Genomic DNA, 20,968 nt, shown 5'->3' with positions numbered 1-20,968 from the left:
TTGGGGTTGGCCCCGGCCTTCCCCTCTGCCTGGGATGGCAACTCAGCTCCCTCCTTCACCCACTAGTCCCTGATGTCTCCTTTCTTGCCTGACCAGTACCAACCAGCACCCTGTCCTGTTTCATCTCTCCATGTGGTGCTCTACCCCTGACAGCATATGCCAGATGCTAATTCGATGGCTGCTTCCCATTCGCTCAGTGTGCACTCTGTGAGATTTTAGGAACTTAGTCTGTCCTGATGGCTGCTGTGGATATTCCTAAAACCGAGAATGGTGCCTCACCCCTATTATGAAATAACTTTGGAATTAATTAAGTGGAATTAATGCCATTTAATTAAATGGATGGATGGATGGATGGATGGATGGATGGATGGATTGATTTCCCCACTCTTTACCCATAGCCAGAGCTGCACTTCTCATTACTGTTTCCTCCATTTGTTGGGTCTCTTGAGCACATCTGAGCTGCCCCAAGAATATACTCAGAGATGGCTGGCTTTTCTTATAACCCCTCAACCCCCAACACAGGCTGGGTAGGGAGTAAGGGGAAAGAGACCTTCTCCCCCGAAAGCAGGTACTTTCTCTTGGGTTTAGATGAAGCTGGGGTCTGATTGCCATCCTGGCTTGTGGCCCTATGTGAGGACATGTCCCCAGCTTATCCACAAAGACCATCTTTCACTCAAAAACAAGACCTGGACAGTGAACATTAGGACCCTCAAAGCAAACCTAATAGATTGCCAGTAGCCAAGGATCCCAGAGAGAGGCAGCAGGGGATCTCATCCACTCTTGGTTCTCTGAGAAAGGGACATACTCCTTTATTCACCGACTTGCTTCAGTGGGAAATGGGGAAAGAGAGCAGAGGGGAACTGCTAGCTCATCGTGAGAAATGAAGAGCTGACTGAGGACTCATGTTTGCGTGTGCAGATGCAGGAGGCCAGGCCTGGTGAGTCGTGGCAGTCTCAGTGGCCTCCTGGCTTGTCCCCCTCCTCACGACCTGTCTCTCTCCTCTGCTCCTCACGGGCCTCCCGCTGCAGGAATGTGGGGGTTTCACGACCGGGACCTGGTTTTGCGGAAAGCTCTCTACACCATGATGAGGACCGGGGCTGAAAGAGAAGCCCTAAAGCGCAGGTGGAGGTGGCAGCAGACGCAGCAGAACAAGGAGGTTGGTACCCGCTGGTGTGTCCAGAGCCCGAGACCCCCACCAAGCGCAGCCGTGGGCCGCAGGTGGAGTCCAGAGCTGGGCCCCAAGGCCAAGTCCGTCTTGTGAGGTCAGACAGCAATGGCTTCTGGGACTAGGAAAGCCTCCCTCGTTTAAAACAACTGAAGAGGCGCCCATTACAGAAACTCAGCCCCTAGCACAGTGACTGCAGGTCTACTCTCACCGCCTGTCCCTGCATAAAAACGAAAACCAACCACTCTCACTGTCAGAAGGTGTCCTGACTTGATGACAAATTACAAGTCACTGAAGTCTGACCACTCCTGGCAGCTTGAAGGCCGGGGTAGCCACAACGTGGTGGTTCCCCACAGCCTACAGGCCCCGCTCCTGTACATGTTCCCAATTCAAAGAGAATCCCAACCGTCCTGACAATGGGGGACATTAGCACTTTGCTGTCCTAGAAGGATCTGCCTGCATTCTGATTGAAGTTGGCCTGTCATCCCTCTAAACTTTTCAGTGCTCAGCCCCAAATTTGGTGTGTGCACATTAATGTTTGGTCATTCTCACCCCTTGGGCAGGACCCTTGTTGCTGGGTGGACACCCCCCCCCACAGCATTGAGATTAGAGATTGGGGTTTCTGAAGAAATATCATTGAGAGCAAACGGGGACACTCAGCGGCCACTAGCAGGTGTCCCCGGCCTGGGTGCTGGTGGGGCTTGGACTGAGCCAGTGGGTCGGGGGTCCGGCAGGGCAGCCAGGCTCACCTCCTGCCCGCCCACCACCTCCTGAGCCGGCTTCCATTGTGCCAGTCAGGGCTGGTGTACACCGAGGAGGAATGGGAGCGGGAGTGGACGGAGCTGCTGAAATTGGCGTCCAGCGAGCCACGCACGCACTTCAGCAAGAACGGTGGCACAGGCGGGGGGTAAGTGCGGCCCCTCACTCTCCCTGGCGGTCACCTTAAGCTCCTAGCCACCCAGCATGGGAAGTGGTTCGAGGGAACGTGGCCACCCCAAGCTGGAGGAGATACAGCGATTTCTGCCTTTGGACGTTAGGTTCTCCTCAAGGACATAGGGCAGAGTTGTGGGGCATGGCTGGACCCCGGCAGATAATTGGGGGAAGTATACATAGCTTTCACACGCATTTTGCAGGTAGAGGTGCAGATGTCACACGTGTTGTCCCTTCCCCATTGCAGGCAGCAGTGGGAAGGGGACTCACTGGACAGCCAGCCTCTGCAGGGGGCATGCGACCTGGTGGTTCCCGCACACTGCTGTTGAACTCACCAGGCTCAGAAACCTCAAGCTGCCGGGTTTGGACTCTTTACACCTAAGTATCTATTTAATTTCTGGCCTCAAGAAGTCACGCTCAGAGCAGAAGGTCATTAAGTGAGTCCGGCGTCTCCCAGGTGAGCGGACGGATGCCACCCACTTTCCTGGCAAAAAAGGCTTTGCCTTTGTACACATGCAGGGAGTAGCTTGTTCCTGCAGACACAACTGAAATGTCCCAGCCTGAGAATAGAGTGTGGCCAAACAAAGCAGCCACCAAACCTGCAGCCCCAGCGTTTCAAAGGCACATGTGTGCTTTGGTTCATACTTATGGAAGCTGAGAATCAAGTTGTAACAGCTAGAAAAAGTCTCAGGCAGACACAAGAAAGCCTGGGCTTTGACAGTGAGAAGATCCAAGAAAGGATCAGACTCCGGTAGACAGCCCAGACTGGCAGTGTGTCCTGGCCCCACATCTCCACACCCAGGCCCTCAGCTGTCAGCAGCAGGGTGTGGGGCTTCCCAGGCCTGGCACGATATCGAGGACCCTCCAAGATTGCGCTCTCTGGTATGGAAACCCATCAACACAATTCCCACAGGGTCATTTTGTCACTTTGTTTTCATAATGTCATGTGTCAGCACTAAAGTCTGTCTTATTTAGGACTTCTGGGGACACATAGTCGAAAGGCTCAGTCCATTCCTGAAAACTCCTGACTCATGCTGAGTCACGCCTGAGCTGTGTCTGAGGAATTCTCTAGCATCCCTTTCATCATTGCCTCGCTGACGCCTGCCAGAGGGCAGACACCCCGTAAATGCAGGTGGATTGACTCGAGCCCAGGGTGTCTTCAGGGCTAAGGGGTGGGGAGTACAACAATAATAATAAGTGGCCGTCACCACATACTATGTGGCTTGAGTCCCCCCATCCAGGAAGCACTTGGCTCATGGTCACACAGCTGATCAGGCCTCAGCTTCTGCAGAAATGCTCTTCAGGATGGTGTCCAAGCCCTGATGGCTAGTTTCTCCTGGGTTTTTAATGGTTCCAAGAGCTCAAATCCTGCCCCCGTGGCCCCTCCCATGCCAGAGCTCGGAGTTTTCTGTCTGCATGTCTGTAGCCCACAGGGCCATGTTTGGGCTCTTCTTGGTCACCTGGATCCCACAGCAGCTGGTAAATCCCACAAGGAGGCAAGGAGCTGCTAGAAACAAGGCTATGCTGGCTCTGACATGTTACTTTTGTAAACATGTGTGTGATATGCATGAGACACCGGGTCCCTCTCACCGGGTATTTCTACCTTTCCTTTCATTCTGAATTGCTCTCATATAGTCAGGCTAGCAGAGAGTACCAGTATGTTTCCTCCCTCCAGGAGAGGCTCCCCTGCTATGGGGATCCCACCTTTCTTTGGGGTTCAGAAGTCCAAAAGAGAGACATTCTTCCAATGAGTCATTTGTGCCTCTGCATTTTGCCTCTGTCTTCCCTAGGCAAAGGGAAGAGGTTTCCCTACTCACATTTTGCTGAGAGATGTGAGGCATCCCTGGGACTTGAGGGCCTTAGAGACTGGTACCTGATGCCTGCCTGGCTGAGGCTGGCCAGCTTCAAAGTCCTCAGAGCCATGGGGGGTTATGGGGACCTAGGGGCTATGCATGCTTCCCAACCACCAGCAGTGAACCCTGGGATGAGGCCTGAGATGGGCTGTCTTCAGGAGGACTCTTCCAACAAAAAGGGTAAACCCCAAAAGCCAGGCCAGAAGGGTGGTCACAACCCACCAGCTTGGGTTGTCACCACCTCTGTCCAGGGAACTGAGGGCAAAGACAGTCAGCTGTGGGGAGACCTGAAGACCCAAAAAAGCACTTCCATAGAAATGGGGCTCAGCATTTGGATCTCCACCGAGGCCAATGGGCACCCAAAAGAAGAGTCAAGAAGGACTTTGCCATCCTCCAGCATCTCCTCTCTGGCTTGTGCCAACCAACCCCGCAGGGAGCCATAGATGGCAGCCAGACAGTGACGAGGCAGTGACATGAGAAACAGAGAAGTGGCTGGGGCCTGGGAGCCCATGGAACAGAAGAGAAGTGACACACATTTTCCAGATTTTATCCTGGGGATAGAAAAGACTACCTGCAAACTCATTCTCTCTTGACTAGTTCTTTTCATGGACACTGGCCTGGGGTCATTTTTTTAAACCCATTCCTTTCCCAGAACACTACAAGTTTAAGTATCTGAAGAGGCTGGAAGGGACGGAAGGGCAGATTCAAGGATGAGCTTGGCCCTCTTTCTTTCTTCTTCCTGCACAACTCACAGTGGGTGGTCCCCAGGCTCACTTTCAGAACCCCAGCAAGAAACACTGGAGGCAGAGATGCATGTCCTCTGCTCGCCCAAAGAGAAGATTGTAGACCAGGTTGGAACCAGGCAGGGCAGGCTACCAGCCAGAAAGCCACCATGGACAAGCTGCTATGGCTGATGCCCCAGAGTACATGATCACAGAGTCGGCCACCCTGGAAGAGCCCAGGAAGGTGAGGTGGGTATGAGCTTCGTGTTGAACTTCAGATGCACGAGGAAGACAGAGGATGGCACCACAGACACAGACTTGGCAAGCACAGTGAAGAGCCGAGACCCAGGCAGGGGCAGGTTCTTCTGAGCAGGGCACAGCTGCAGGACGATTTCCCTCTGATGCTTGCAAATCAAAATGTAGCCATGTCTCTGGGACGCCTGGGTGGCTCAGTTGGTTAAGCAGCTGCCTTCGGCTCAGGTCATGATCCCAGCGTCCTGGGATTGAGTTCCACATCGGGCTCCTTGCTTGGCGGGGAGCCTGCTTCTCCCTCTGCCTCTGTCTACCACTCTGTCTGCCTGTGCTTGCTTGCTCTCTCTCTCTAACAAATAAATAAATTTAAAAAAAAAATTTAAAATGTAGCCATGTCTCCATGGCCAAAATAAGCGAAGTCAGATATTCTGTGCCTCTGCTGCTGCTGCTACTGCTCCAGAGACCTGCTGAGTTACCAAATATGAAATATATCCCTCCGGAAGGGCTGCTGCTGGAGCTTTTATAGCCCAGTCTAACCATCACCATTGTTGCATCCTCTGGGTGCTTGGGCCCACATGGGGAGCAGAATGCTCCCCAGTAGGAAGGCGAGAAGGAAACAAGGAAATAACTCTACCCTAAGTCTGGTTGTTCATCATCTGCTTGCCCTGCAGCCCCACGCTATGCCCACTCTGGCAAAAGAGGGTATGCAATCAGAAGAACCTAATTCCTCGTTCCAAAAGTGATAAAAGTCTCTGACAGCAAGTAGTTAGTGAGGGCCTCTGGGTACTTCATCTGAGGTTTCATGGCAATAGCGAAAGGGGAGCAAAGTAAAAGGGCCTTGCCTGGTGCACCCTGACCAGAGACCCGGACTTAAATGCACTGCGTTGTAGTCCCAAGATGGTCATGTGATGTTGGGCATATCTCACAAGCTCTCTGAGCCTCAGTTTTGCTCATCTGTAAAATGCACTTGATAACAACCTCCCTGCCAGGCAGTATCAGTTTTTGATGGTTATAAAGCAGACCACCCCAAAACCGAGTGGCTTAGAGCAGCATCCACCAGATTTGCTCATATTCTGGAGGTCCCTGGGATTGTCTGCTGCCACTTGTGGAGCTGCAGTCATCTGGCAGCTGGTCTCAGTGGGGCTGGACAGTCCAAGATAGTCTCGAATCATAGCTCTGAGGCTGAGAACTAGCTCTCCTTGGGCCTCTGTCCACATGGATTTTTATCTTTGAAGAGGCCCAGACTCCTTACAATACAGTCTCAGGGCAGGAAGAGATGGCAGCCCCTGATTTGCTGGGCCTTCTCAAGCCTCCGATTGCATCACTTTACTAATGTCCCATTGGCCAAAGCAAGTCACACGGTCAAGCTGACCTCAGGGCACAGAGGTAGACTCCACCCCTGATGGGCAGAGGGGCAAAGTCACATTGCAAAGGGACAAGTACACAGGAGTGGAAGGACCTATAGCCACCAAAGCAGTATGCTACATACTCAGGTATTATTGGTATGGAGTGATAAATCACAGATTTGAAGGTGTTGGGAAAGAGGTTTTACAACAGTAAAAATAACATTTATTAAGACATTGTCACACTTAAGCTGTAAGTTGTCATGCCTGCTGCCTCTATGGTGTTGTAAAGGCCCACCCCAGATATCTGAAATGTGTTCCTTCTCCCTGACTTCCCACTGGCTCATCTAGTGTCTGATAGTCCATTCTTAGCAATTCATTTCTTTTTGTCTTGAGGACTTTGGGGCTTTTAGGAGTCTTTCTGGTTGTGGAGCAAATCCCTTGTGTCAGTTTATACTCCAAGGATATTACATTTTATACTCTGTGGCCTGACCCCCAGAGCCTACTCCGGTGGGAATGGTACACAAAAATGGCTTGTTGGTTTGTGCTGGGCACAGCTGAGGAGGAGAGAAAAGAAGGGATGTCTGCTGAGCACCTACCTGTCTTACACAAATTATCCCCATTTTATAAATTAGGCCTTATGCTTCTTTATAGATTAGGAAATGAATGCTCAGAGAGATTAACTGACTTGCCTCCAGTTTGTAATGGGTAGGGCTAGAATACAGTCCCAGGCATGTCAGAATCACAGCCCTGAGGTTCCCCAGAGATATTGTGACAAGTCTCAGTATCTTCTTAAAAAAGAATGCCCTGCAGTTAGAACTTTGGAGTCCTGGCATATCTGAATCTGTCTTTATTTTACCTCATCCTTGGTAGGTAGTTTAGCTAGGTATAAAATTCTAAATTCTTGAGTTGAATGATATCATCAGAGAAAAAGTCAGAAAAACATCTGCTTCCTGGGCATTCAGTTCAGATTGGCTAATTTGAAATGAGAAACAATTATATGGAACCCTTAACCAACTGAGCCACCCAGGTGCCCCTGACAGATTCTTATAAATTTAAACATACACTTGCTGTGTGATCCAGTCATTTCACTCCTAAGTATTTACCCTAGAGCAGTTGTTCTCAGCCAGGGGTAATCCCCACTCTGGGACATTTGGCAAGGTCTAGAGATAATTGTGGTTGTCACAACTGTAGGGTAGGCTAGGTACTAGTAGACTCTCATGGGTAGAAGCCAAGAATACTGCTAAGGGTTCCAAAATGCACAGGACAGCCACTCAAAAGAAGTAGTTTTCTGGTCCAGACTTTCAGTATTGCCAAGGTTGAGAAAATCTGCCCCAGAAAAATGAAAACATGTTCACATAAAGATCTGTAAAAAATAGTCCATTGCAGTTGTATCCATACTTGTTAAAACTGGAAACAACTCAAATGTCCTTTAATAAACAAATTGGGGTACATTAATATTATGGGATACTACTCACCAATAAAACTACTGATACATGCAACAACTTTTATGAAATTCACAGGCATTCTGCTGAATGAAAAAAATCAAATCTCCAAAAGTTATATACTGTATGTATGATTCCATTTATCTTTTAAAGATTTTATTTATTTGAGAGAGATATAGCTAGAGAGAGCACAAGTCAGGGAGGGGACAGAGGGAGAGGAAGAAGCAGGCTCCCTGCTCAGGGAGCCTGCTCCAGCACTCGATCCCAGGGCCCTGGGATCAGGATATGAACCAAAAGCAGATGCTTAACTGACTGAGCCATCCAGGAACCCTGTTTGATTCCATTTATATGACATTATCCAAAAAGCAAAATTGTCATGATGGTGAACAGATGAGTGGTTCATTTACTTGTGTATAGATGTCCAGTTTTCCAATATCATTTCTTGAAAAAACTATTCTTTCAACATTGAAATCCTTTAACCTTTATCAAAAATTAATCAGTATTATTTTCATAGGTATTTTTTCCTGCATCCTCTATTATTTTCCATTGAAAAATGTGTCCATCTTTTGACAATATCACCCTCTTGATCAGTGTCACTTTATAATAAGTCTTAAAATTGATCATTCCTCCAACTTTCTTCTTTTTTGGAATTTCTAGTTTGGGGTTGTTTTTGTTTGTTTTCACTTTCCCATATAAATTTGTAGAATAAGCTTATCTGTATCTGAAAAATAATCTGCTGGGATTGTGACTACTGTCACATTAAATCTATATATGAATTTGGGGAAGATTAAAATCTTTACAATGTTGAATCTTCTAACACAACTTTTTCCATGTGTTGGAGTGATACAGTATGTCTCTCCACTTATTTAGATCTTTTTTTGATTGGTTTCATCAGCATTTTATAGTTTTCAACATACAGGTCCTATATGTGTTTTGTTAAATTTATATCTGAGGGTCACGTGTGTGGCTCAGTCAATTAAGCATCCAAATCTTGATTTCATTGAGATTCTCTTTCTCCCCTGCTTCTCTCTCTACACTTCACCCTGCTCATCTGTGCATTCACTCTCTCTCTCAAAAATAAATTCTTTATTTTATAAAATCTTTATTTTATATTTATTTTAATCTTTATTTATGTTTATATTTTATAAAATATTTATTTTATAAAATCTTTAAAAAAATTATACTGGAGTAATCCATTTGTAGCTACTGTAAATGATAGTGTGTGTGTGTGTGTGTGTGTGTGTGTGTGTGTGTGTGTGTTTTAATTTGGGTTTGCAATTGTACATTGCTACTTATAGAAATGTGATTGATTTTTGTGTTGGCTTGGTATCCTGTGATATTACTACACTCATTTATTACATCTATGAAAGTTTTGGGGTAGATTCCTTCAGATTTTCTACATAGACATTCATAATCATCTATGAGTAGGGGTAGTTTTCTTTCTTCCTTTCCAACCTGTATGCCTTTGTTTTTCTTGACTTACTGCACTAGTTAGGACTTCTAGTACACTATTGAGTTGGCATGGTAAGAGAGGACATCCTCTCCTGGTTACCAGTATTAGTCAGAAATCTTTCATTAATATGATGTTAATGCAGGTTTTTAGTAGATATCTTTTATCACATTGGGGAAGTTTTCTTCTATTCCTTTTGTTAAGAGTTTCTATCATTAATTAATGTTGTATTTTATCAAATAAATGTTCTACACCAATTAATATGATCATGTAGGGTTTGTCTTCTTTAATGTTAATTAATTAATATTGCGGGTTACCTTGAATGATGTTTGAGTATTGAGCCAGCCTTGCATTCCAGAGATGAACTCTTAGTGTACTGAGTTTTTTTATTTTGCTCATTCAATTTGGCAATATTATATTGAGGATTTTTACGTCTGTGACCATAGAGATTATTGGAATATAATTTTCTTTTTATATACTACCGTCTTTGTCTAGCTTTGGAGGAATGCCAGTCTCATAAAACACACTGGGAAGCATTACCTCTTCTATTTTCTAAAAGAGATTTTGCAGAACTAGAGATATCTCTTCTTTAAATGTTTGTAGAATTCACCAGTGAATCAATCTGCAACCCAAAATTTCCTTTTCAGAAGGCTATTAATGATAAATTCAATTTATTTAATAGTTCCAGAAAGTAGAAATAAGTGAATTTGGGTAGCTTCTTTTTGGGAAATTGTTCATTTCATCTAAGTTGTTGAATTTATGTGTATAGCATTGTTAATAATATTCCTTTTATAACTTATTAATGTCTGTGGGGGTCATTACTGATAGTCCCTCATTCTTTCCAAATTTAGCAGTTACTGTCTTTCTCTTTTTACTTTGTCATCCTTGCTAAAATTTTATCCATTTTGTTGATCTTTTAAAAGAACCAATTTTGGTTTAATTGGTTATTGTTTTTTAGTTCTCAGTTTCATTGATTTCTGCTCTTATCTTTCATGTTTCCTTCCTTCTGCTTCCTTTAGGTTTATTTTGCTCTAATTTCTCTACTTTGTTCAGGTGGGCACTTATATTATTGATTTGAGAACTTTCTTTTTGTAATATATGCATTTAAAGGCTATGTATTGCCCTTTTAGCACTGATTAGGTACATACAAAAAATTTCGATATGTTGGATTTATGTTTTTATTCTGTTTAAAATATTTTCTAATTTCCCTTAAGAACATCTCTTTGACCACTGAATTCTTTAAAAGTAACTGTGTAACAGATTTTTATTGTCTTTCTTTACTTATTCTACTTTAATTGCATTGTGACCTATTAACGTAATTGGTGTGATTTAAATTATTTTAAATTTGTCTAAGTTTGTTACTAGGTGAGCTTATAGTCTAACTTTGTGAATATTCCATGTGCTTTCTACAAGGATGTGCTGTGGTTCTAATGTCAGTTAATTTTTCAAAAGCCTTTGCTATCCTATTCCGTACATTACTCAGTCTGTGACCTGGATACAATCTATTCAGTCAGTCCTCAGAGACTTTGACATACCAATTAGGACCAAACCTATACATGTATAGCCCGGGATTTGGGGGAACATGAGTCTGGGATTCATAAACAACCTTATGGGGTTGTTTTCTCAAGTTCTCCCTTTCCATGATCTCCCAGGTACTTTTCAGATCCCTACAACCCCATTTTTTTATCCACCAGCCAGAATTCTAGAAACTTAGCTACAGCACTCTGCCATATGATTCCATGACTGCACCTGTATCATGGGCCAGATAGCTAAGATGACAGAGAGGGGAAAATACTAAACATTTCACCCCTGCCCACCCTCTTGGCATCACAGCTCCACTGATCAGTGAGGGAGGTTCCTCTCTTTTAGATTTATGGCTCCCAGTGGCTTCTCTTGTGGCCTCTGCCAAGGCCTGCGGAAGAGTTTTGAGAGAACATAAGAGAGGGGAGAAGAAAAAATGGGGATTTCTATGCTTTACTTGAGCTTGAGGAGTTCCCACTCCTCAATCCCAAACTAGAGGCCACCTTCTGTCCCTTCACCAGTGCCTGCTTGTGGGTTTCAGGGTATGTTGCATTCACATCTGGGAACACCAGAGGCTTTAAAATAAAAAATAAAAAAAAGGAAGTTCAGTTTTCTTCCTCAATCCACCTGCTACTATTTACTTTCCAGAACCTTCCAATAACTCCTCCATGCGTTCTGTCCAGGTGGGTGGGTTGTATTCAGGAGGAGAGAAGGTATGGAGTGTTCTTTCTTGATCCGCACAGCAGCAAAAATCAGACACAGGGTGGTAGACTAGAGGTTTGGAGGTGGTAGATGAAACAAGAGTTCTCAATTAAGAGAGCAGGTGGGGTAGCAAGGTAGGATGAAAGGGGCCTTGGAAACCTGTGTCCTCACTGCTTCTCACCTGCATTCCCCTCTGTACACACACATCAGAAGACATTCCTACCTAGGTTAGCAGTTGAACATTTTCTCTCTCTTTTTTTAAAGAATTTATTTATTTATTTGGCACACAGAGAGAGATCACAAGTAGGCAGAGCAGCAGGTGGGGTGGGGGGGAATCAGGCTCCCTGCTGAGCAGAGAGTCTGATGCGGGGCTCGATCCCAGGACCCTGAGATCACGACCTGAGCCCAAGGCAGAGGCTTAACCTACTGAGCCACCCAGGCGCCCCTGAACACTTTCTTAATCCTAATCCTGCCAGATCCATTGTAACAAGTTATATGATGTGGCAAAAATTCAGGTGTGCTCCAGCATTTATTTTGGGGGCTATATAGCCTGTGCCAAGAGTTTTACATGTTGTTATTGTATCAAAACTAATCTGAATGAATGATGGGGCTGTTCGTGCAGGAATTCCCTTTGATGTGCTTGGTCTTCCTCACTTGGAGACCATTAGGAAGAGCTGCTCCCTTGAACTGATGTTTCTATCCAGAAGGCAATGTTCTTGTTCTGGAACACCTTTGACTCCCCAAGGTGACTTATGCACCAACTTCTCCCCTAAAGTTTGATGTGTTTTGTTGGAATCTCGCCAACAACTCAGAGGCTCCAGAATGCCTTTTTTTTTTTTTTTTGGTCATCTCTTTTTTTTTTTTTTTAAGATTTTATTTATTTATTTGACAGAAAGCGATCACAAGTAGGCAGAGAGGCAGGCAGAGAGAGAGGGGGAAGCAGGCTCCCCGCTGAGCAGGGAGCCCAATGTGCGGCTCGATCCCAGGACCCTGAGATCATGGCCTGAGCCACCCAGGCACCCCTCCAGAATGCCTTTCTGATTCAAAATTTGGTAATTCATAACCCTGAAGACATAGATTTCTAGGTGCTGCTATTTTCGTTCTATTTACTTGTATGTCGATAATGGAAAGGTCATGAAAGGGATTCAGCTATTTTTGTGTGGGAAGTGGGGAGTATTTTTGTGGGACAGGAAAAGGAGGAGTGTGTTTAGAACCCTCTCAAAGTTTACTTTTTCAAAGGATATGTCTATTTTATTGTATTTTAAACTCTTTGGTAACATGGATTGGGTCTGTGACCCCACATCTCAGAGGATTGAGGGAAAGGTCACTTCTGCATTATCTCTTTCAAGTACCATTTGTTTGTACTCTGCCCAGAGAAATGTTGCACTGCTGTGCACATCATCCTGTCCTGGGCCCCTGCCTCATCCGGGGCTCATGTATGTTTTATATTGTCTCTTCCTTCAGACTGTAATTTTCTGATGGCCAACCAAACCCAATAGCTCTTTTTTGTTCTCTTCCAACCCAGCTCAAGCCTGGGTACCAGTTGCTGTGCTATATGTAGATACAGAGCGGACCCAGGACCAGCAGACCTAGAGCTGACCATTTGTGCTGCCACACACACCCAGGGGAGATGTTCTTGCCCAGGTCCTATGACACCAGCACCTAGACCTGACCCATTGGAAGGCAGGGCTCAAAGGCTGTCCCCCTCATGGGCCCAGTGTTCACCCCTTTGACTGGCAGCCTGGGACCCAGAGTAGGGAGCTGTGGCCTTCCCAAAGAATCTGAATTTCCTAGGAATCAAGGAAGTGCAGCACTGTCGGGCAGGAATTAGAGCTGTGTCGTCCACTGAACACACTTATGTGTTACATTATGTGATGTGTCAAGCAGAGCTGTGAAACTGACATTAACATAGCCAATGACAGAACCAGAAACTGAGATTCAGAAAATCAGGTCAGTTCCCAAAGTCCCACAACCCACAAAAGAGAGCCAGAATCCAAACTTAGAACTGACCAAAAACATAAACCCATGCTCTTAACAAATGCAAAGCAGGTATGGAGAGCAGAAATTAACAACTCATCTTGAGATTTGTGATGAAAATAACTTTTTCTCTTTAACCTTTTATAAAAGAAGAGCTTACTTGTTTTCCATTCGGTGAGATAGGTTAAGTGGAGGTTGAGAAGCTCTTAAAGCAGGGAAGAAAAGAGACACAGAAAAGGGGTCAGTTTGAGGACCCCTAGGCAGCCCCCACAGGGCATCTCTTGTCCTGGTTCCTCACTTCTCTTGTGTGTTTCTCATTCTGCTTTCCCTCTGAAGTTGTTTCTGCAATTTCATTGCTATGTTTACATAATTTTGTAGCGTGTTTCCCACATTTCTTCTTTATTGGCCTTTTTCAGAAATACCTAGAATTCTAAATGATTTCATGATGCACAGTCTCAGAGATAGAAACTTGAGTCTTCTAAGGAAAAATAAGCAGTGTTCTCTGCTGCAAGGTGCCCACACCCCTGTCTGGCATTCCAAGGCCAGGGGATGGCTTCTCCTTAGACAAGAAGCTTTCTTGTGAGTGTTCCCTAGAGTTCTCTGCCTCCACCAGCAAACCAAGCAGGAAAAGCATTTGTTCAGCTACAGAGTTCTCATTTTTGAAGATGTAGAATCCAGGTCTAATTTTTTAAAGACTTTTCTAGCTAAAAATAAGACCAAAGTCCACTCTTCATCTATCAGGAGCCTCCCTGACCTTCCTGTCTAAAGAAACCACCTTTCTATCATTGAGTTTATTAATACCTGGTAATTTCTTATTTGACCATCTGTTAACTGAGTGTTTCCACCCCTAGACCTGCATACGTGTCCACACATGTGTGCGTGCGTGCACACACATACACACACACACACACACACACACACACACACAGGACGGTTCTACACCCATCACAGATAACTCAGTAAATATTTGTCACACAATTGACCCCAGCTTATTGATTCCAGCCAATAAGATGAGTCTTCACCCCCAAGGCACCTGGCTGCTGTATCGAAGCTCCTGTCAGAGCCTGAGACCCACTCGGCCCCTTCAGAATGCCAGGAGTGCCCACCATTCTTCATTCTTAGCTTCCCAAGCCATAGCTCTTAGCAGAGCCCCTGCTGCCTACCCTGTGCCTAAAGGCTGCCATCTAGCCAGACACAGTCTCTGGCCAGGTGCAAAGGCCCACAACAGGAACGGTCTGGCCTCCCCTCTGCTCAGGGCCCTGGCTTCTAATCACCAGGCCCCCAAAGTCTACATGCCATTTCATCAAAGGTGTTGTCATGGCTCTGAGCCCTGCCTGGGGGAGGGGCTTGAGTCCCACCACTCAGAAATGCAGCTGGTGACACATGCGTGAGGAGGGCTGTGGCGCTGTGAGAGGGGGAAGGACCCCGCATACTGTGCTGGAAACATCTCTGAGATGCACCATTAAAAGGGAAAAGCAGGAGTCAGAATAGCGTCATGCCCTTACACCTAGAGGTGGACAAGGGTATGTGTTTGTGTATAGAATCTAAATATCTTGATCTTATATCTTTACATGGAAGAGTATACCAAAAACCAATAACTCTGTCACCATAGATGGGGTGATCATACAACTTACATCCAAACCGGTACACTGTTTGGGGGGTTGGGGGAGGAGTGAATACCAACCACTCCAGATGCTTAAATCAGGATTTTCCTGAGCAGAATGAGAGGTGTGGTCACCACACCTGGGGGGAGGGGGACACAGGGAAGATTCTAGGAGACTTGCCCCTCTGTGTGGGCTGGTGACTGCCCTTGGGTGAAACCCCACCAGCCATCCAGATTGGCTTCCTTGTGCATGACTGGGCTCTTGGTGAGTGGTCTCCAAGGGCTGTGGCTGCCATTTAAGCCAGAGCACTCCCAAATCTGTCTTGTACTTTTGACTCCTGCCACCATTCTCTGTGACCTGTGATACCATTTGGACCTTACTCCATCGTGGCTTCATGCTTACCTGGAGGAAGCTCCCAGCCTGGCCTCTGCCCTGGTCACATTTCATCCATTCTCCCCAGGAGGTATTCACTAGGTGGGTGGTCTGGCCTTATTCTCCAGACTCCTTTCTCCCTGAGTAATGTTGCAGAGGAGGTGATGAGTGCACGTGCATTATGCCACAGAACACATTAGGAAGTTGTTGGGGGTATGCACAGTGTCTTTGAGGATGAAGTAGTTAAACTTGCATGTTAGTCTTCTTAGCAGTAAACACCAATTTTAGACATTTTTACATGTCTTTTCCCAAAGACCAGATTCTGTTTACAATCCTAGGTCTAACATTTGCTCAGTGAGCTCACAGGAAGATGATGTTAAGCCTCTGGGTAAGAAGCGGAAGAGAATTTTCAGGATTGGTTTCACTAGAGCTGATTTCTGCCTGTGGGCTCAATCACAGTAATTCACAAGGGCAGGCCACAGTTTCAAAGTCTCATCCCAGAAATGATCCCATTTGCCCATAAGAACAGCCTGAGGAGATGCGGAGCCAGTGTTCTCAGCCTGAATTCAACAGAGCAGGATCAAGCACTGGAGCATGGCTGTGATGTTGAGGAGTAAGTGCAGAACCAGCCCCCACCCCCAGTTCAAACACACTCCCTAAAACGTGTAAGCAGGCAGCTAGAAGCAAGGAGGGAAGGACATTATGATTCTCAGACTGGCCCTAGGGTGCAGCTGGGACCTTCTCTGCCACCTTCTGGGTCACTGAAAGTTCATAGTTGACCTTTGGCTCTCATGTTCAACCCCACAACTGGTATGGAGAAAGGTCACTATGCTCCAGACTGTCCTCCATCACCCTCTCCCAACTCTGTGCTCTATCCCTGACACAGAACCAGGGATAGACAGACAGATGGGTGGGTGGATGGATGGAAGAATGGATGGTGGATAGATGGATGGTTGTGTAAGTGTCTGTACAAGTAGGTGGATGGAACATGGTTGGATGTGTTTGTGGATGGATGGATGGATGGATGGACAGATGGAGGGACAGAACTTACTTGAGGGCCTCTGCAGTGCCTTTTACCATTCCAGCATATAGTAAGCAGTGCCTTTTACCATTTTAGCTCAGTAAATATTGGCTGTTTTTTCAGTTTGAAATATAATGGCCCTGCTTCAAATTTGGCATGAGCAGAATGCTGTGACAGTACAGTAGTGCCTCATACTTGGTCAGCCCTTGCACTGTTGCTGCAGTGAAGCCCCTTCTGTGTAGCTATTTAGACACCAGAGTGTTCCATCATGGAGTGAAGGTGCAACTGAGAACCCAGGGCTGAGAGAGCTCCCCTTCCCCTTACTATTTCTTCTTCTCAGCATTCGTATGTGACTCTCTGTTGTCTCATCTCTTTCCAGTGCTGACCTCTCCATCAACTGGATTAAGAAAGGAATAACACTCCACGTTTCTAACTGAGATATTTTTCTCTCTGAGTATGCAGGTTATAATTCTGTGTTCCCTCCTGTCCATGCTACTTATTACCTTGTTCAACTGTCCACTTGCTTGTGAGCACTTACTGTGTGACAGGGACAAGCAAGGAGTTTCTGGAAGCACTTGAACCTCACATACACAGCAGCCTCCCTCTTAGCTGTGGCTGGACAGGATAATCACTGAGGATATTTTTTTAATTTAATTTTATTTTTTTTCAGTGTTCCAAGATTCATTGTTTATGCACCACACCCAGTGCTCCATGAAATACGTGCCCTCTACAATACCCACCACCAGGCTCACCCAACCCCCCACCTCTCCCCTCCAAAACCCTCACTTTGTTTCTCAGAGTCCACAGTCTCTCATGGTTTATCTCCCCCTCCAATTTCCCCCAACTGACTACTCCTCTCCATCTCCCCTTGTCCTCCTTGTTATTCCTTATGCTCCACAAGTAAGTGAAACCATGTGGTAATTGACTCTCTCTGCTTGACTTATTTCATTCAGCATACTCTCCTCCAGTCCCATCCTTGTTGATACAAAAGTTGGGTATTCATCCTTTCCGGTGGAGGCATAATACTCCATTGTATATACGGACCATATCTTCTTTATCCATTCGTCTGTTGAAGGGCATCTTGGCTCTTTCCACAGTTTGGTGACTGTGGCCATTACTGCTATGAACACTAGGGTACAGATGACCCTTCTTTTCACTATATCTGTATCTTGGTAAATACCTAATAGTGCAATTGCAGGGTCATAGGGAAGCTCTATTTTTAATTTCTTAAGGAATCTCCACACTGTTTTCCAAAGTGGCTACACCAACTTGCATTCCCACCAACAGTGTAAGAGGGTTCCCCTTTCTTCACATCCTCTCCAACACTTGTTGTTTACTATCTTGTTAATTTTGGCCATTCTAACTCATGTAAGGCGGTCTCTCAATGTGGTTTTGATTTGAATCTCCCTGATGGCTAATGATGATGAACATTTTTTCATTTGTATGTCTTTTTTGGAGAAGTGTCTGTTCATGTTTTCTGCCCATTTTTTGACATGATTATCTGTTTTGTGTGTTGAGTTTGAGGCATTCTTTATAGATCTTGGATATCAGCCCTTTGTCTGTAGTGTCATTTGTGAATATCTTCTCCCATTCCATGGGTTGCCTCTTTGCTTTGTTGACTGTTTCTTTTGCGGAGCAGAAGCTTTTGATCTTGACGAAGTTCCAAATGTTCATTTTCACTTTTGTTTCCTTTGTCTTTGGAGACATGTCTTGAAAGAAGTTGCTGTGGCCGATGTCAAAGGGGTTACTGCCTATGTTCTCCTCTAGAATTTTGATAGATTCCTACCTCATGTTGAGGTCTTTTATCCATTTTGAGTTTATCTTTGTGTATGGTGTAAGAGAATAATCATCTAGGATAATTTTAAAAGCACACCCACAAGCATTGTGTTTAGAATTGGCATGTATATGTGTATTTAAAATACTCCTCTTCCACTTCTCTTCCCTTCCTGAAAAATTCAGTCCTAAAGCCATATAGTGTGGCAAAGCAAGGGGGCATCTGCAATGGACAGGTGGGGACATTGGTAGGACCCAGAAGACCAAAGCCAGAGTGTCAGAGCCAGTAGGATGAAGAGGACAACTTGGGGGCAGGGTAACAGCAGAAATGGAGAATTGCTTACATGGGCGGGGGTGCGGGGGTGGGATTTATCAAGTAAGGAAATAGTTTAAGACTAATAGAAACCAAGTTGCTCACTGTTGGAGATGGGAGTTAGAGTAGAATTAACATTGGAGCATTAGATTGGAATGGGAGTTATCGGTGGACTCTAAGTTAATAGAAAGCTGATGGATGAAAGTATCTGTGTACATGTGTGAGTATACACACAAAACACACATGCCTTCACTCCATTCACTGCATCTAGAAGCAATGACAATCCAATAGTGATGATTATATTTTGACTTCTAAACATCATTATCCACTATTTAAAAGCAAACAAACAAACAAACAAAAACAAAAACAAAAACCCAAAACCAAAACTAAAAACAAACAAACAAGAAAAAACCTTAGAGAAATGGCTGAATCCAAGGCTGAGGCAGAGAAGGTACAAAATGAACCTGGATAAAGAAAATGTGGTACCTATATACAATGGAATATTACTCAGCCATCACAAAGAATGAAATCTTGCCATTGACAATAACATGGAAGAAATTAGAGGGTATTATGCTGAGTGAAAGAAGTCAGTCAGAGAGGGACGCCTGAGTGGCTCAGTGGGTTAAGCCTCTGCCTTCAGCTCAGATCATGATCTCAGGGCCCTAGGATCGAGCCCCACATTGGGCTCTCTACTCAGCAGGGAGCCTGTTTCCACTACCACTGCCTGCCTCCCTGCGTACTTGTGATCTCTGTCAAATAAATAAAAAATTTTAAAGAAAAAGAAGTCAGTCACAGAAAGACAACTATCATATGATTTCACTCCTATATGGAATTTAAGAAACAAAACAGATGAACATAGGGGAAGATAAGGAAAAATAATAAGATATAAAATAAAATAAGACAAACCAGGGACGCCTGGGTGGCTCAATGGGTTAAGCCTCTGCCTTCAGCTCAGGTCATGATTTCAGGGTCCTGGGATCGAGCCCCACATCCAGCTCTCTGCTTAGCAGGGAGCCTGCTCCCCGCCCCCCCACCGCTGTCTCTCTGCCTGCGTCTCTGCCTACTTGTGAACTCTCTGTCAAAAAGATAAATAAAATTTAAAAAAAAAAGACAAACCATAAGAGACTCTTAACTCTAGGGAACAAACTAAGGATTGCTGGAGGGGTGGTGGGTAGGGGGATGGGGTAATTGGGTGCTGGGCATTAACGAGGGCACAGGATGTAATGATCATAAATTCTACACCTGAAACTGATAATATGCTATATGTTAATTAAATTGAATTTAAATTTAAAAAAATTTTAAAAAGATGAACCTGGACCATATTCTTGTGTCAAAAGGCTAGGAAGTCCTCTGAAAAAATGGTGGGGCTATGTTACAAGGACACAGCTTGAATGAGCCACACTGACCCAACTAGGGCATATTTGAGTATCAAAATCACCACTAATAGATTATAACTCATTGAATGAAATAGAAGCCAGGAATGGGGATATCAATACATGTATAAAGATTTGGTGAGGAGTAGAATATGTGCATAGATTTGAAATTCCTCTCTACAAAATGCTTATTAATGACAGAGGGGAAATGAGTAGCTCTGTAGGGGGAAGCCTAACAGATGATCTGAGGGGAGTGGCCCAAGTCAACATCACCAGTATTGGGACAGTCCAAAGGTCCAGGCCATGTGATAGGATGCTGTGAGAAGGGCACAGCATAATCCAATACAATCTAATCACAGGAAATAGAGGAGCCTAAACTAAGGACATGCTACAGAATACCAGGCCCATAGTCTTCAAAAGTGTCAAGGTCACAAAAGTCAAGGAACCCATGAAAAATGTTCTAGACCAAAGGAGTCTAATGAGACACCACAGCTAAAAGCAGCATGTTGGAGTCTTGGCTTAAAAGGCATTTATGGGGCAGTTGGCAGACTGTGACTTCCCATCTGTCATGGTGATTAGATCGATCAGTGTAGTAGTGATTGGATGTACCCTTGATTTTGATGACTGTGTTGTAGTTCTGTAGAATGTTCTATTCATAAGATATGCACCTAAACTTTTCCAATTTGCTGGATTTCAGATAGGCAAGTTACTTTCAAATGATTCCAAACAAACAGAAAAGTAATTTAATACTATATGCACCAACTTTTTGTCATCGCTGTCAAGTATTTTTAAGTGTAAAAATAAGGCATTCTGGGGCACCTGGGTGCCTCAGTGGGTTAATCCTCTGCTTTCAGCTCAGGTCATGATCCTAGGGTCCTGGGATCAAGTCCTGCATCAGGCTTTCTGCTTAGCAGGGAGCCTGCTTCCCCCTCTCTCTCTGCCTGACTCTCTGCCTACTTATGGTCTCTTCTCTCTCTCTCTCTGTCAAATAAATAAAATCTTAAAAAAAAAAAAAAACTTTCAAAAAAAAAAAGTAAGGCATTCTGAGTCAGCATAAATCAAGCAATCGATCTTTAGAAAAAATAGGTACAATAACAACAACAAAACTTCCCAGGTCCTTGATGCGTTCCTTCAGAGTCACAGTTTTTGTTC

The 20,968-nt window shown here is 44.9% G+C and overlaps 1 protein-coding gene across 2 annotated transcripts in view; it reads left to right on the top strand.

The window, feature by feature from the left end:
- Positions 1-20,968, top strand: part of OTUD7A (OTU deubiquitinase 7A) — a gene marked incomplete at both ends in the record, with an annotated part of 181,761 nt that overhangs the window by 130,753 nt on the left and 30,040 nt on the right. The window contains 2 exons of one of the 2 annotated variants that reach the window (XM_080808681.1): positions 1,029-1,156; positions 1,960-2,072. In XM_080808681.1, coding sequence (XP_080664807.1) covers positions 1,029-1,156; positions 1,960-2,072 — 241 coding nt within the window. The remainder of the gene's footprint in view (positions 1-1,028; positions 1,157-1,959; positions 2,073-20,968) is intronic. The other variant, XM_080808680.1, reaches the window with a different exon arrangement.

The sequence above is a fragment of the Martes martes genome (genome assembly GCF_963455335.1).
Source record: "Martes martes genome assembly, chromosome: 7".
NCBI lineage: Eukaryota > Metazoa > Chordata > Mammalia > Carnivora > Mustelidae > Martes > Martes martes.
Note: the sequence above shows the minus strand (reverse complement) of the source record. Positions and strands in the feature narration are given on the sequence as shown.